The sequence below is a fragment of the Nymphaea colorata genome, chromosome 1, assembly GCF_008831285.2.
Source record: "Nymphaea colorata isolate Beijing-Zhang1983 chromosome 1, ASM883128v2, whole genome shotgun sequence".
NCBI classification, from domain to species: Eukaryota; Viridiplantae; Streptophyta; class Magnoliopsida; order Nymphaeales; family Nymphaeaceae; genus Nymphaea; species Nymphaea colorata.
In genome coordinates, this window is record NC_045138.2 from 14,290,791 (window position 1) to 14,304,272 (window position 13,482).

General features: G+C 38.4%; 1 protein-coding gene across 3 annotated transcripts; it reads right to left on the reverse strand.

Moving 5' to 3' along the window:
- LOC116255106 (uncharacterized) lies at nucleotides 1–13,482 on the reverse strand. 3 transcript variants are annotated; one of them, XM_050077748.1, is made up of 18 exons: nucleotides 12,899–13,482; nucleotides 12,053–12,621; nucleotides 11,565–11,838; nucleotides 10,294–10,571; nucleotides 9,932–10,105; nucleotides 9,042–9,812; nucleotides 8,856–8,947; nucleotides 8,698–8,760; nucleotides 8,501–8,589; nucleotides 8,354–8,419; nucleotides 6,304–6,975; nucleotides 5,226–5,300; nucleotides 4,740–4,810; nucleotides 4,609–4,666; nucleotides 3,222–3,492; nucleotides 1,702–3,106; nucleotides 1,492–1,565; nucleotides 1–447 (listed from the first exon to the last, which is right to left on the reverse strand). In XM_050077748.1, exons 2-16 carry the CDS (start codon nucleotides 12,472–12,474, stop codon nucleotides 2,376–2,378), a joined length of 4,107 nt encoding a protein of 1,368 aa, XP_049933705.1. In that variant the 5' UTR covers nucleotides 12,475–12,621; nucleotides 12,899–13,482; the 3' UTR covers nucleotides 1–447; nucleotides 1,492–1,565; nucleotides 1,702–2,375. The 3 variants fall into 3 exon arrangements, with proteins under 3 accessions (XP_049933705.1, XP_031486733.1, XP_031486726.1); XM_031630873.2 differs by having other exon boundaries at nucleotides 1,492–3,106; nucleotides 11,571–11,838; XM_031630866.2 differs by having other exon boundaries at nucleotides 1,492–3,106.

A 13,482-nucleotide genomic window follows, 5' to 3' on the forward strand; every position in this document is an offset into this window, starting at 1 on the left:
TCAACCCACAAGCTGGTTGCTCTTCTAAAATTTTGCCAATCGAGAAAAAGTTAATGTGAAGTGCAGGGGAGAATGAAATAGGAATAGAGAATAACCTAAAACAAAATTAACGGAGAATAGAACCTGATACATCAAACATAACCCCAGAAACCCAACTCAAGTAGATCTTTACAGATTATCAATCATTAAACTAGTGTGGAACTATAGATCTTTTGATACCCAGCAAGGTTATGTTGCTCAAGAACAAAAGAGTCGGAAGGCGGCCAGATCCAGCACCTTGGTGTCCCGATGACGATAGAAATCGTGTCAGAAAAGGATAAAACTGAAGCATCTGTAGTAGCATAATGCTTGCTTCCTGGGCATATACTGATGATGGAAGCGCTTGCGTTTGTCACTATTCATTCGCCCAACCAGGAATGCAGCCTAAGCAAAATGGGCATTACAACCCTGATTGTAGCAAAAAATTAGTTCTCACATAAATTCATCTTACCAATGTACGCTACAAGCAAATAATTGATTGACTTTTAATCAATTCAGGTCTAAATTATTTCCTTGTAACTAAGAAAATATGAACAAGAGAAATACTAATACAACTAGAAGTAGAATACCTTATCAAGACATGCAGAACATGATTAATTGAAGTTGGCTGAATCAGGAGGCATTACATGCAAGACAACTTAGAGGACCTAATAAAGCAGAGATCATGGCGGAAACGTCGATGGCCATCATCATAATGTTACCCCATATACCAGTCAAGGTAGGATGTGCAGGTTAACATTATGGCATGATCACTTAATAGAAGAAAGAGGGGGAGAGTAAGACAAAAAAAACATCGAGAGCATACTTCCCCAGCCACACTGGGGAAAAGGGAAATATCCTGGTGAGTGGTAATGAAATGTCTACTAACTTTGCATCAGCAAGAACATGCAGAATTACAAAATCCCATCAAAACAAGACATTGGGAATGTCAATCACAAAGATTGATGTGACGTGAAAAATAAATTATATTCCCAGAATATAATCATGAAGGGAAATGGTGTTGCAAAGTCAAAACCTAACGTATCAGCACTCTCCAAGTGGGAAACTACCATGTACTGAAATTCCTCAAGCAGATAAATATGTCGTAACAACAATTCCCCCACGGAAAGAATGGTTAACATGCTTGGTACAACCCAAAACTATATGAAGTACAACTATTTTTGTGAAATTTAGTCTACTCTTTGTTCACATGTCTTATGGGACACCATCATGACATACCTGAAAGTAAGCAACGCTTCTATTTCTCTTCTTTATGCTTTTAGATAACACTTTCCATAATTTTTTGCAAAACAGAATGAAACTGGTGATCCATCCTTGTTTCCACATTGCATGGATTTGAATAATAGAAGACAGTGGAACAAGATATCACCAGAACATACAATGATAAAACAACTAAAAACCCACATTGACAATGAAAATAAATATCCTAAAAAAGAAAACAGAAACACTCACCTTTTCTTCACTCCAGATGGATTAGCATCTACCAGATCCATATTCCAGAGAACCAAACCGTCCAACAAATTGGCCTACAAATATAAAATAAAAGAACAAGTAGGAATTTTTAGGTGGCAAAAGCACAATGGTAATATGTTTTCCAATTCGAAAAATCAATATAAAAATTTCAAAAGATAAAGCAAAATTACACGCTGTCAGCACATTTACCTCTTTAGATCGAAAAATGAATTCTTCCAAAGTCTACAACCGTGCTCAAAAAGAATCATAGCATCGACACCTCAAGTGAAAAGCACATCATCTTCAATCAAGCATCATCTATGTCTCTCCTCTGTGTGTGTGTGTGTCTAAACACATTTATATATATACATATGCATTTATATATATATATATATATATATATATATATATATATATATATATATATAGAGAGAGAGAGAGAGAGAGAGAGAGAGAGAGAAAGAGTTCTTAATTGGCACAAAGAACTGCTTCATACATGAGACTTACAACAATACAAATTCTAAAGAAAAAAAATATCAGTATTATTAAGAGAAATTAATGTACAAGTAGCATGGCACTAGGCTGACAAGTGAAAGGCTACAAGACTCGGCAGTTAGGTAATAAGATATAATCAACGTTGGCAGAAACCAATACCTGGAAGCAAATATTTTCAAACGAGATAGGACTTGAATGGGGTTAAAAAGGGAAAACAAAAAATTATCACGATGGAAAATACCATACTTGCTTTACAAGTATCTTAAAAGAATGGCCTCTTGACTATACAAGCTCTAGTGCATGTGAGGTGGATAACTTCGCTAGATGGTTAAAATTTCAGATACATTTTCTGGAACCTAATACCATGCGAGAGGATGTACAGCAGAGAATCAGACAACTTCTGACAGATCATCCATAGGAACTTCGAGGCCTTCGAAATCATTGTCATGGTCTTGCATGACATCATCTGGACAGCTTAGCCAATTACCCAAGTCTTGGCTTTGATCAACAAGATCATCAGTAACACCCAATTCTTCTATTGCAGGCAAAGGCAAATGTGTAAGGTCAATAGCTCCTTCAGGATCAAGAGGATCTTGAGCAACAACAACAGAAGGGTTGGGTAGGACTTCTTGGACCTTGGTGCTCTGACTTACAGATGGTTCACTGGATTCCTTTATGGAATTGAACATGGGACTTGGCACTTCAGAAGGCCTACTACAGAGAAGACCGTTCACAGCATTTGATAATTGTGCTGTTTTCTGTCTAGGTTTTGTCTTAGTTTTGCGCTCACCCCTGACACTGCCTATTGTTGGTCTACCAGTTTTTGTTACAGAGTTCCTTATCATTCCCTCTCTGTTGTGATCCCGATCTCTTTCACTCCTCTTTCCTTTTGCTCCACCCATGAGACTACTGCTGAGGTTTGCCGTACCCCTTGCTACATTGCTTACAACAGCATCGAGTGATAATTCCCTTTTCTTTCCTCGGTTTGGCCATGGCTCATCTTTACCAAAACTTTGGTCTGACGAATGACCAGCATGTTCAGATGCACCAGATAAATCTTTGTTGAGACTATGGGGCCCACAATTCTCGATTGATATAGCACGACTAGAAGCCAAGACACCTGCAGAGTAAGGCAAAAACAAAAACCAGAGAAGGTAAAGGGTTGAGACTCGAGCAAACAAACAATGATACATGTGAAATGCAGAATATGTAGCATAAGAGATCGAAGTATATGCCTGTGGCCTTAGACTCATGTTGACTTGCTGGAGACTCAAGGCATGGCTTGAGAGTAAGGCCATCCTTAGTACTATCCATGCATTTTGTGTCAGAGCTGCATGCTGGTGCAGCCAGAAATCCATCCTCGAAGAGATGTTCACTAAAGCAGCTTGTACCCGTCTCATCATATTTCTTGCATCTGGCAAGTGTCCGCTTAACAAAAGATACAGCAACTTGTTTAGATATCTTACTGCCTCCACTTTTATGTGATGCATTACCACCTCGACAAGCCTGTTTGAATAAGAATGAGAATGAAGCACCAACAATATAAGTTTCATAATGAGTGCTTTAGCAAAAGACAGTCATAGTAACAAAATAAAGCACAACTGATATGCAAAGAACATAATACTGCTTAAGATAACACTACCAGCAACTTTTATGTTTTTGAAACATAAGATCTCAAGAAAGTTTCGAACAGCATAAAAAAGACAGTGGAGTTTGCAAAAAAAAAATGTTAAGAGTCCAAATAGGCAATATCCCTCTCTAAGTTTTCCCGTGAAATAGTAGCATTCTTATCTGATTCATCCTTTTTATCAGTGCTTCCAGTCAGACATAAATACTTCTCATAATGTTTCACTTCAGGAGCTATTGAAGCATTCCAAAATGAACAAATTGATAGTGCTGCAAGCCTGCAACAAGCCTCCCAAGCTTTACAAATCCACAATGTGTCCGCTTCTGCCATAGATCAAGCCTATGTCAAAAAAGCTAGGCTTGAAATGTCAGTCAAGGAACCCAACCCGACCTCAGACATTTAAAGGGTGGCCAAAGGATGAAGCTTCAGGGATCATGGGAACAAGTGACATATAAAAAGCTACCCTAATGTCTCCAACCAGATCAACTTCAGGTCCTGCATTCTGCAGGTAAACTTTGTTAGTGGACTTCGTGCACCTTAGGTGACTGAAAAGACCTTGTCATCTCTAGTATGGCTTTCAGCAATACAGAAAATAGAGCCGAGAAGCCAGAAAAAGTGTCTATTCATGTTAATATAAATCTTTATAATACTATTGCAGTCATGATGGACAGGATGGATCGTCTCTTGGTAATCCACCAAAAGTTGTGGTTTCACAGGCAAGAAGCCACCATCTTTGCTGCTTAAACAAGCAAGAACAGAAACAGATGTCATACGGAACCAGCATGCCACATACATATAGCGTCATAATGAACCAGCATGCCATAAATATGTAGAAAGCATGAGGTAAGGATGAAAAATACATTTAGAAAAAGAAACATCGTGGTAACAGGCTAGTCAAAAGTTTCGACACACAACACAAGAAAATGAAAATAACTGAATCTCAAACCAATATTTGATGAAAAAACTGTGAAAGAACACAAATCAGAATAATTTACCATATGCTTTTTGTATGCTACATCCACAAGCTTGTTCAATGCCAGACGTTCAAGATCCCTGCAAAATGAATTGTAGCAAATGCTAAATGATACTGTAGAGTAGGAAGGCGTGAAAAATAAGCACATCAAACCTTTTTTCAAGCCCCCTTGCTCTAAGAACAGCCTTCTCCAATTTGTACAGCTGGCTTTTCTTTTTCTTCACCTGCCAAATGGGTAACATAAACTATAAAATAACTAAAAAAACAGAAGAATATCCACAGATAAACTGAAACTACAATTCAAGTAAGATGCAAGAGTACATTCATATTATATAGCACTTGAACTTATTCTTCCACATGACAAGCCAAGAACTTCTATGAACATGAATGATATGGAAGAGGTTTTCCTTTTTGTATTTTTGCATATTGAAGAGTTTTTACAATGTTCCTATTTTGGTTATTTCTATTGGTATGTTATAGACTTAGAATGCAATATTCAATCAGGGCAGAAAGCAGTTGATTGATAATATGCCAAATTATGGAAAGAACACAATATACATTCAAAAACTCACGAAGAAGACCTAGATATCCTGGCATGTCCAACTGAAGTATGCACAGCACAAATCCATTACAACTAACCTGATGAAACAAGTCTTTTTGAAGTTTAGAGAGATCTTTAGTGATCTCATCATCTTCCCCTTGTGACAGACCAGGCTGAAAGAAAAAGAAAAAAAATATATATGAAGATATAGTAACATCAACTTGAACCACCTCAATGACCTCATTAATATCTTAGAGAGAAACAGGAAAAAATCACAAGCACAGCTGCAGCAATGGATTGGAAAGAGAAATACTATCATAAGCAAAAGTTCCATATAGATATTTCATAGAAAGAAATGCATGTCGAATTCATTGAACAACAAAATTCACATCAACACACTCAAGAGCAAACAAATAAACTGCTTAATGATCAACAATCCAATTGTAACTGGATAAAATTGGAACAGGAAAGGGAAAGCAACAATAATAGAAAAGAACATTCTTCCCTTCCATACCGTATTTGGGTGTGTAAAATAATAGCTGGTGATGAGTATGAACTGAGGAGTTATGAATACATAATAGGAGGAAGAAGTTTGGCTTTATAAATCAATATGCATGGACAGCACCCATAGATCTTATATTAATTGGATGAAGCGTCCAGATTATTCTGATACTTGGGGTTCTTATTGTTTAGTTGTCAATAGATTGAACGACACTTAAGAGTACACAAAATTATACCTTATCATGCATGCAAAGATCCAGCATCTAGAAATGATATGACAAATCAAGACTCTTTAACACACATGAGATAGTTGGAACTGTTTAATAACCAATAAATTGCAAGCAATTTGTCTACAGAGCAATGATGCCTATTGATGCATGTCTGGGTCAACTCTACGTAGCCTCTGACCATGTATAGACATTAAAAAACCATTTCCAGAAATAAATCAAAAGTTAATCAAATCTAGCAGCACAATTGTGGTAGTATAATGAAAAAAATGATGACATCAACCAAGAAGCAACTAAAACATGGATTGCCAGATGAAACCATACTATCTGAAATATCTTGGCCATTGTATAGCTGTGATAGTGTAATCAATTGCTTAACAACATCACAATTAAAAGAAACCCATTCGTGACAACAAAGTACTGAGTGGGTGCCAAAATTGCCATTTACCACTGTTTCTGGGAACAATCCAATACTTTGAAGCTCCAACAATATCCTGTCATCCAGTGACATCTGCTGATAACAGCAATCAACCAAAGTGATACCAGAAACATCTGTTTGAGTAGGCTGCAATCCATTAGCTCTATGCTGCTCACCAACATCAGAATGTGGAGTGAAACAATCTTGCTGCACCACTTCTTCTTGATTTTTATATGCTAAATTATGTGTTTTTGGGCTTCTAAAACCATTTGATATAGCGCTTCCATCACATGAGAAGTTGTCATGGGAATGATACCTATGATTCTTTAGCTCCCCTTCAGACTCAATTTCAAATTTGATTCTGTCCATGCCTCTGGATTCATTATGGATATGATCAGAAGCACCACAAGGAGAAAAATCACTTGCATAATGATGATTATCTTTGTCGACTCCCTCAATTTGGTTAGCTTCACTAATATCATCTTCAACAATCAGAGCTGCAAGAAGCCTCTGTGAAAGAGGAATGATCTTCTCAAACCAGCTGTTAGTTTCTATTGTCCCATCATCTACATCTTGTGATTCATCAATAGAACTCACTTTCCTGCCCAATCCATTCAGTATTGCTTCATTTGACTGAACTGGCTGTTTCTCTTCACACACAATGTCAGGAAATGTTGTGAATGAATCAAGAACAGACTGATCCTGGCAAGATTGAAAAGAAAACTTGATCATGACAAGCAAGAAGAAAAGAATTGTTCACACACTCAGACATAAAGGCACAATATGACAATGGAAAATTATGGGCAAAAAAGCAATATTACAATTTTTTTTTAATAACAAGCCAAACTGCAAAAGACTTATAAGTAGAACTTCTAGTGCTTAAAAGTTTTTACTTTAGTGTAATTATAATGTCCAACAGGAACCTTCCTGAAGCATTTACACTACACAAAATGCTATCACATGATTGATTTTGTAGGTCTTATACAAATCCGTGATTATGCAAGACCGTATTCATATATTCTCAAGTCAAATAATAAATAGCGACTATTTGTGCAGTTGTGCCTAGTCATTATCTTGACAAGATATAGATCAAGAATTGAGTTTCCTAGGACTTTTGGACTTCCAATTTAATCACTTACAGGAGTCCACATTGTTTTTGTGTCTAGCATCCTGATTAGTTTATACTCTATATGTTTACAATATTTCTTACCATTGAAGAATATGTAAACTATCTTTCATGATTCATCTTTTCATACCAGCAGACGATCAATATAGATATATACACACACATTCATCTCAAATGATACATAATTGATTTTATTCGCCTTACAAGAATTCATTGTAGATATTATTCTGAATTCAAATAATTTCAGATACTGGTATCTGATCATTGTTCTGACAAGATAAAAAAAATGACAAGTTCGAGTTTTCAGTAGAATCAGGAACATGAGTCAAGAGTTTTTTATATGACCATAATGGGCGGTTATCATTTATCTCGTATTTGAAAGTACTCAATCATTTTTCTTAGTATCAGAGTTTGCAGTGTTTTCCAGAAAGACATCAGCAGGCTGCATTCCTTTTTACTCTTGTTGAAAGCCTAGCAGAAGAAGAAATAACATTGGGAAACTATATGCAGGAATGACATAGGCAGCATTTTCTTCATTCCTGTAGCATGGCAAGACCTGCATCAATGTCTTAGATTTACACTCCATAATTGTTCTTACACAGATGGAATTCTACCTTCCAAAACTGCAAGCATAAGTCCAACCTTTAAAGTTTAAAAGCTTATTCTGGAAATTAAACTTTTAGGTGTTTTATGTTTTAAACCTTAAATAATATTTAAATTTAACACAATTCCATAAAAAAGAAGTTGACAAAGTCAGATAGTTGGTTTAGAATATGTAGTTATCCATATGAAATGAATGACAATGATCTCATTAGTATTTTGCATTATAATCCACATATCGGTCGAAAAGCTTACTTAAAACCTGACAACATCAAAAAGTTCTTGCAACACTTTTTTTGTCAAACCAATGAAGTAAAACTGTAAAAGGCAAGTTATAAGCAGAAATTCAGGTACCTTGCCGTTCTGGTCTGTGCCAGTCCTGAAGCACAAACTATTCTCCAACTCCTCGGCTAATCTCCTCTGCTCGATATCAGCAAAAGTTTAGAAAAAGAAACAGACAGCATTAAGCTTTTTGTGCATGCAAATGCAAGCATGACTTACCTGCTCCCGCAAGCTGGCAATGGCATCTGGTGTTACAAAGGCAAAAATAGGCTCAATTTGTTGCCAAAATGGGCTTGAACAAGCATTATCTGCAAAGGAGTCATGTTGTTAAATACATTAAGAATAAAAGTCAAATGGTGAAAACTTAAGCACGTTTTAGAATAGACACTGATTAAGACAAAATGAGAAATCCATACAGCTGGCTTTTTGAGCAAAAGTAGCAGCTGCTATAAGTTCTTCACGATCATCATCTGCTTTGCCTGAAGAAATTTTTGTAGACAAAAAGTTCTCAGCATCTCAGTAGAAGATAACATACAAGTCCAAAAATGAACCATTGAAGAGGACTGCAGATCACCATTAAAGTCTGGTGAGATGTTTGCTACATTCCCAGGACGAGCAGATGCCTTGCGATCTGAAAACTTTTTAGTAGGAGGGCGTCCTGACTTACTGAAACCAGCACATTGTGAATGGTGGTCAAAACAAAGCAGATGACAAAACACGACACAGGACTGAATATAGTCAAGCTGGAAAAGTTTAACACCTTTCAATCTTGTCAGGAACAGGTCTTGTGCTTCTATGCTTTGGGTTAGAGGCATTATCCATTTTCTCCCTAGAAAGAGGCAAGCAGTTTCGTGATGAAGCCAAACCTCTTCCACTCCTTCCTTGTCTCCGAACACCATCTCCAAGCTCTTCTTTTGTAACAACCTTGTTCTTCTTTGATGTCAGAGCAAGACTAGTGGCCTTCTGGATAGAACTGACAGCCCTATCTTCTGCTTCACCACTTATCCTTGCTTTATCTTTAGATTTGTCAACAGCTCCTGAGTCCTCACTCTCTGAGAATCCAGCTGGGGATGGAATATTTTCAACTTTCAGTTTAAAATGCTGTGAAATGTTAGAGGCACGTTTTGGATGTCCAGATCCATTAGCATCTACAGAAATCAATCTAGCCCCTGTATCAGAATTGGGAAAGCCATCAGTCGGTAACTGAGCTTCATCTCTGTTTGGAACCGGGGGGACCAAATTTGTTCTTCTAGCAACACGTGATATCTTCTGTGGTCGTTGACCACCCCACTGAGTTACAGGTGAAGAGGAGCGAGCAGATAAAGGACGTTTGCGGTTGTTAAGTGTACTTATTCCCTGTGCCTTGTTCAAGGTTGGAGACTGCTCCCATCCTTCAAGTGCTCCACCAGTACGTGGAAAGTTAGTGGATGAATTTAATAGTGCCCCAGATCCAGTACGCGGGGCCCTGGAGGCCTTTAGCTTTGCAACAGAGATAGGACTTCCCAGCTGATTGCCATCACGGGCATTTTGCCTGTTCATAGGATTGGTCCAACAAGTGCAAAGAATTAAGAAACAAAAGACGAAAAATATGAAGATGCTCTCTAGAGACTTAAAAGATCAACTGATTTTTCTAAAACTGATGGTTCATACTCGGAGATGGCCTTTACAATTGTCTTCTCTTTATCTGATCCAATAATTCGATCTTTTCTGTCTGCAGAAATATTATCTGGATCTGTCCTTGGTATAGCGCGAACATTTAATCCACTTGGTTGGGTAGCAATATCCAACTTATTAACTCCAACAATTGCATTGGCAGATCCTGATCTGAAAAGCAATAGATGCAAAAGGTTTGAGATATGCATCAAAAGAAAGCATAATACACCCATGATTTCAACAAAAGGAGGGACTGGAGATCTAATATAATAAATTTATCTACTCCATCAGCAAAATCAATTTAGAGACAGCAAAAAGGTAAGAATAGCATACCCTAACAAGAGAAGAACACATTTTACCTGAAACCATGGACATCATTGAGCCGAGAGCGATTTTCATTGCTAAGCCTCTGCTGCATGCTACGCTTATGATCTTGATCACCATCTAAAGGCCTACTAACAGCCAATCCTATAGAACGTTTTCTTTTCATCTTCTTTTCCCAGCCATCACCACCAGGAGCAAGACCTCGAGCTTTTTCTTCAGCCTGAGCTGACATTCCATTTGTCGTCCTCAAAAGTTCACGATCTTTTTCAACAAAACCAGATGGCCGAGATAATGAACTGTTACGCCCCTCAGCCTGCCGAAATCCATGATGTAAGGAAAGGAGAAATGAGGAAATTAATTTTCAATAATATCTGATAAAACACATTGAGTTATAATTTTAGCAAACTGATGAAGCTAATTGAGATCATCACCACAACAACAGATACAAATTAAGAAAGTTTCCACCAATGATGATGAAGGTAAAGATCCAGACAGCATTATAACATAAGAAGATTATGCAGCAAAGAACTAAATCCTAAGAAACATCTTGCACCAACTAGCAAAGTTCCCACTCAGTAACAAAAGCAAAAAATGAGTACCTGGACCATATGCAATAGCATTTTCAAAAGAACAAATCACATCAAAACAACTTATCAAAAATTAAATCATGTTAAGGGAAGTTTGGGCAAGCAATTACACAAATACTCCACAAACAATAGTAGAAGTTTCCATGACCTTTGGGTAAACTCTGCATGTTTTTGTGAATCTGGATTTCTTGCAATCTGGATAAGATCTCACGTATCCAGATGCTATGTGTGTGTGTGTGTGTGTGTGTGTGTGTGTCGCTAAGTGTTCAAAATCGGTAACTAAAGACGTCATAAACTGTTGCTAAAAGTACAATGAACTGTAGAAACATGGTAAACCATCGCTAATGTTCCTGTTGTTAAAGACTTTTAGCAACAGATTTTAATTATTTAACCATCCATCAGCCAGCTAATTACGATATCGATATATATATATATGTATATGTATATATATATATGTATATATATATATATCAAGGGAGAGAGGAGAATTGATCAAGATTGATTAAGATAAAGGAATAAAACTAAATAGGATGCATTACATAATCTTTGTAAAAGTTACAAAAACAGCAAAAGAAAATCATTTCAGATATGGGAAAACAGAGAGCAAAATGAAGACTACCAGTGACCATTAATCATGAGTCAAGTCACTTAAGTCAAAAAGGAAAGGGAAAAAATATCACAAATGAGCTAAACAGCTTTATAGATATAAAAATACAAACCCGTACTTCCACCAATGATGTGCGTATACGCCTATTAGGAATAATATTTTTAGTCCTATCATCAGACCGTGGAGACATAAGATCACTGCCTAACAGTTGATGATTCTGTGGCCCCATTTTAAAGCTGGTTCCTTGAGCAGAACGATCTCCAGGGAGCAAACTATTGGACCTTTCATTTGGCAGTCCGTCATTCCGTGGTCGCTTCCGAGACAAAAGAGCGTGACGATATTTATCCAGCTTTGTTATGGACTCGTTCAATAATTTTGTTCTCTCCCTGGTCAATGAAATTCCTGAAGTTAGAAATCTCCGTTTACCAGAATTCTGGGCAACTAAAATAACCAAATATCTGCAACAAGTGGCTTTAGAGAAAAAAACCGCTAACGTTTTTTTTTCACTATTTTCCCTTCTTCTGCTGTTAGCATAGGCTGGAAATTTACACTAAAGGCTTAATTCAACGAGACTTATTCACATGGAAAAGGAACAAATACTTTGCTCGCGCAGAATTTTCCATAATGCTCAATCTAAAACGCTTCAGTTCCCCCAACACCATTTGAGGAAGAGGCTTCGCATGAAGAACAGCACCCACCGCACCGTCTTCATTTGCGATGCTAGAAGCACCCAGGACTTTCTTCAACTCCTCTAATCGAGTAAGCTTCTGTTCAGCAAATGAAATTGGATCAAGGTTCAAACATTGGGTCATTGGTGGCATGTCCACGTACAAGGAGACATCGCCTCTAAATAATGTGGAACCAGTGTTTGCCGTGCGACCGTCACTGCCCTCGCGGAAGCTGCCTGACCGGTCCAACGAACCAGCCGAAAATGTTCCACGCTGCCCATTGGAATAGCTGGCAGGAAGAGCTAATCCTTCTGGGCTCCCAGAAACAGGATCAAAACGAGCACTGGATGCCATTAGCGCTATTAGTCACTGGTTCTTTACCGGGCAACGCATTAAACACCCCCAGTATTCTTCGAACCGCATAACAGATAACCGAGTTCCAAACCAACAAGTGACCATGATCAAGAATGCACACGCACGACCAGCATTGAGATCGAACACCTGAAAAGAACGCCACAACTTTCGTCACACTCAAAAACATTTTCCTCCGACCAAAACAACCTACAAAGAGCATCATTCCACCACGAACAAAAAGAGAAGCCCCTGAATTCCAAAACAGCACAAATTACCTCTCAAATCGTTCATTTAACAGGTAAAGTCAAGCAGTATATATGGACAATCTTAAATAATCTTTCTAGTAAAGAGCAGGAGACTTCGGCGAAACAGCCAGTAATGTCTTTAACCAAACAAAAAAGATAGACAGGAGAGCTGGAATTACACTTCAAAGAGGACAGCAACAAGCAGCGACAGCAAGAATTCCGAGTATTAAGCCCATCGACCAGTAATACTCCCCGACGACGCTGCAACCATTCTCAACAACTAACAAGAAACCAAAAGTCAAGCTACAAAAAGGACGACATTCCTCTAAATTCACCCGCAAACACCGCCAAAAACTTCTCGACCCGACGGATAATCCCACCGGAGGAACCGTGACCCACCGGCAAAACTCTCCGAAACTCAGCCGAATTCAGGCAGCCACACTCGCCGAAGATCCTCGCTGACCTCGGGTGGACGAGATTCTAGGGTGGAGCGAGGTCTAGGGTTTTGGAGATGGAGCAGATGGATGGGATCATGAAACCCTAGGTCGGATTGGGGAAGAACGGAAAAGAGGGGGGAAGGGAAGGCGAGAGGAGAAGCGTGGCGCAATTGGCCGCGACCGGGACGATCGGACGGCAAGCGATCGTCGGGGGTGAGCAAAAAGGAGGAGAGAGACTGGGGGAAGTAAGATCGCCGAATATTCGGTGGCTGCGCGGACGCGCACGATTGGTGCGGTCTTAAATAGACGGGGGGCGAGGGCGGAGG

What these genes read in the sequence shown, in the direction of transcription:
- LOC116255106 (XM_050077748.1), bottom strand. Translation starts at nt 12,474, where the DNA reads ATGGCATCCAGTGCTCGTTTTGATCCTGTTTCTGGGAGCCCAGAAGGA. An exon ending in GAAAATTCTGCGCGAGCAAA is followed by an intron (nt 11,839 to 12,052) that starts GTATTTGTTCCT and finishes TTCATTGACCAG; the next exon opens with GGAGAGAACAAAATTATTGA. An exon ending in TTGCCAGCTTGCGGGAGCAG is followed by an intron (nt 8,420 to 8,500) that starts GTAAGTCATGCT and finishes GATATCGAGCAG; the next exon opens with AGGAGATTAGCCGAGGAGTT.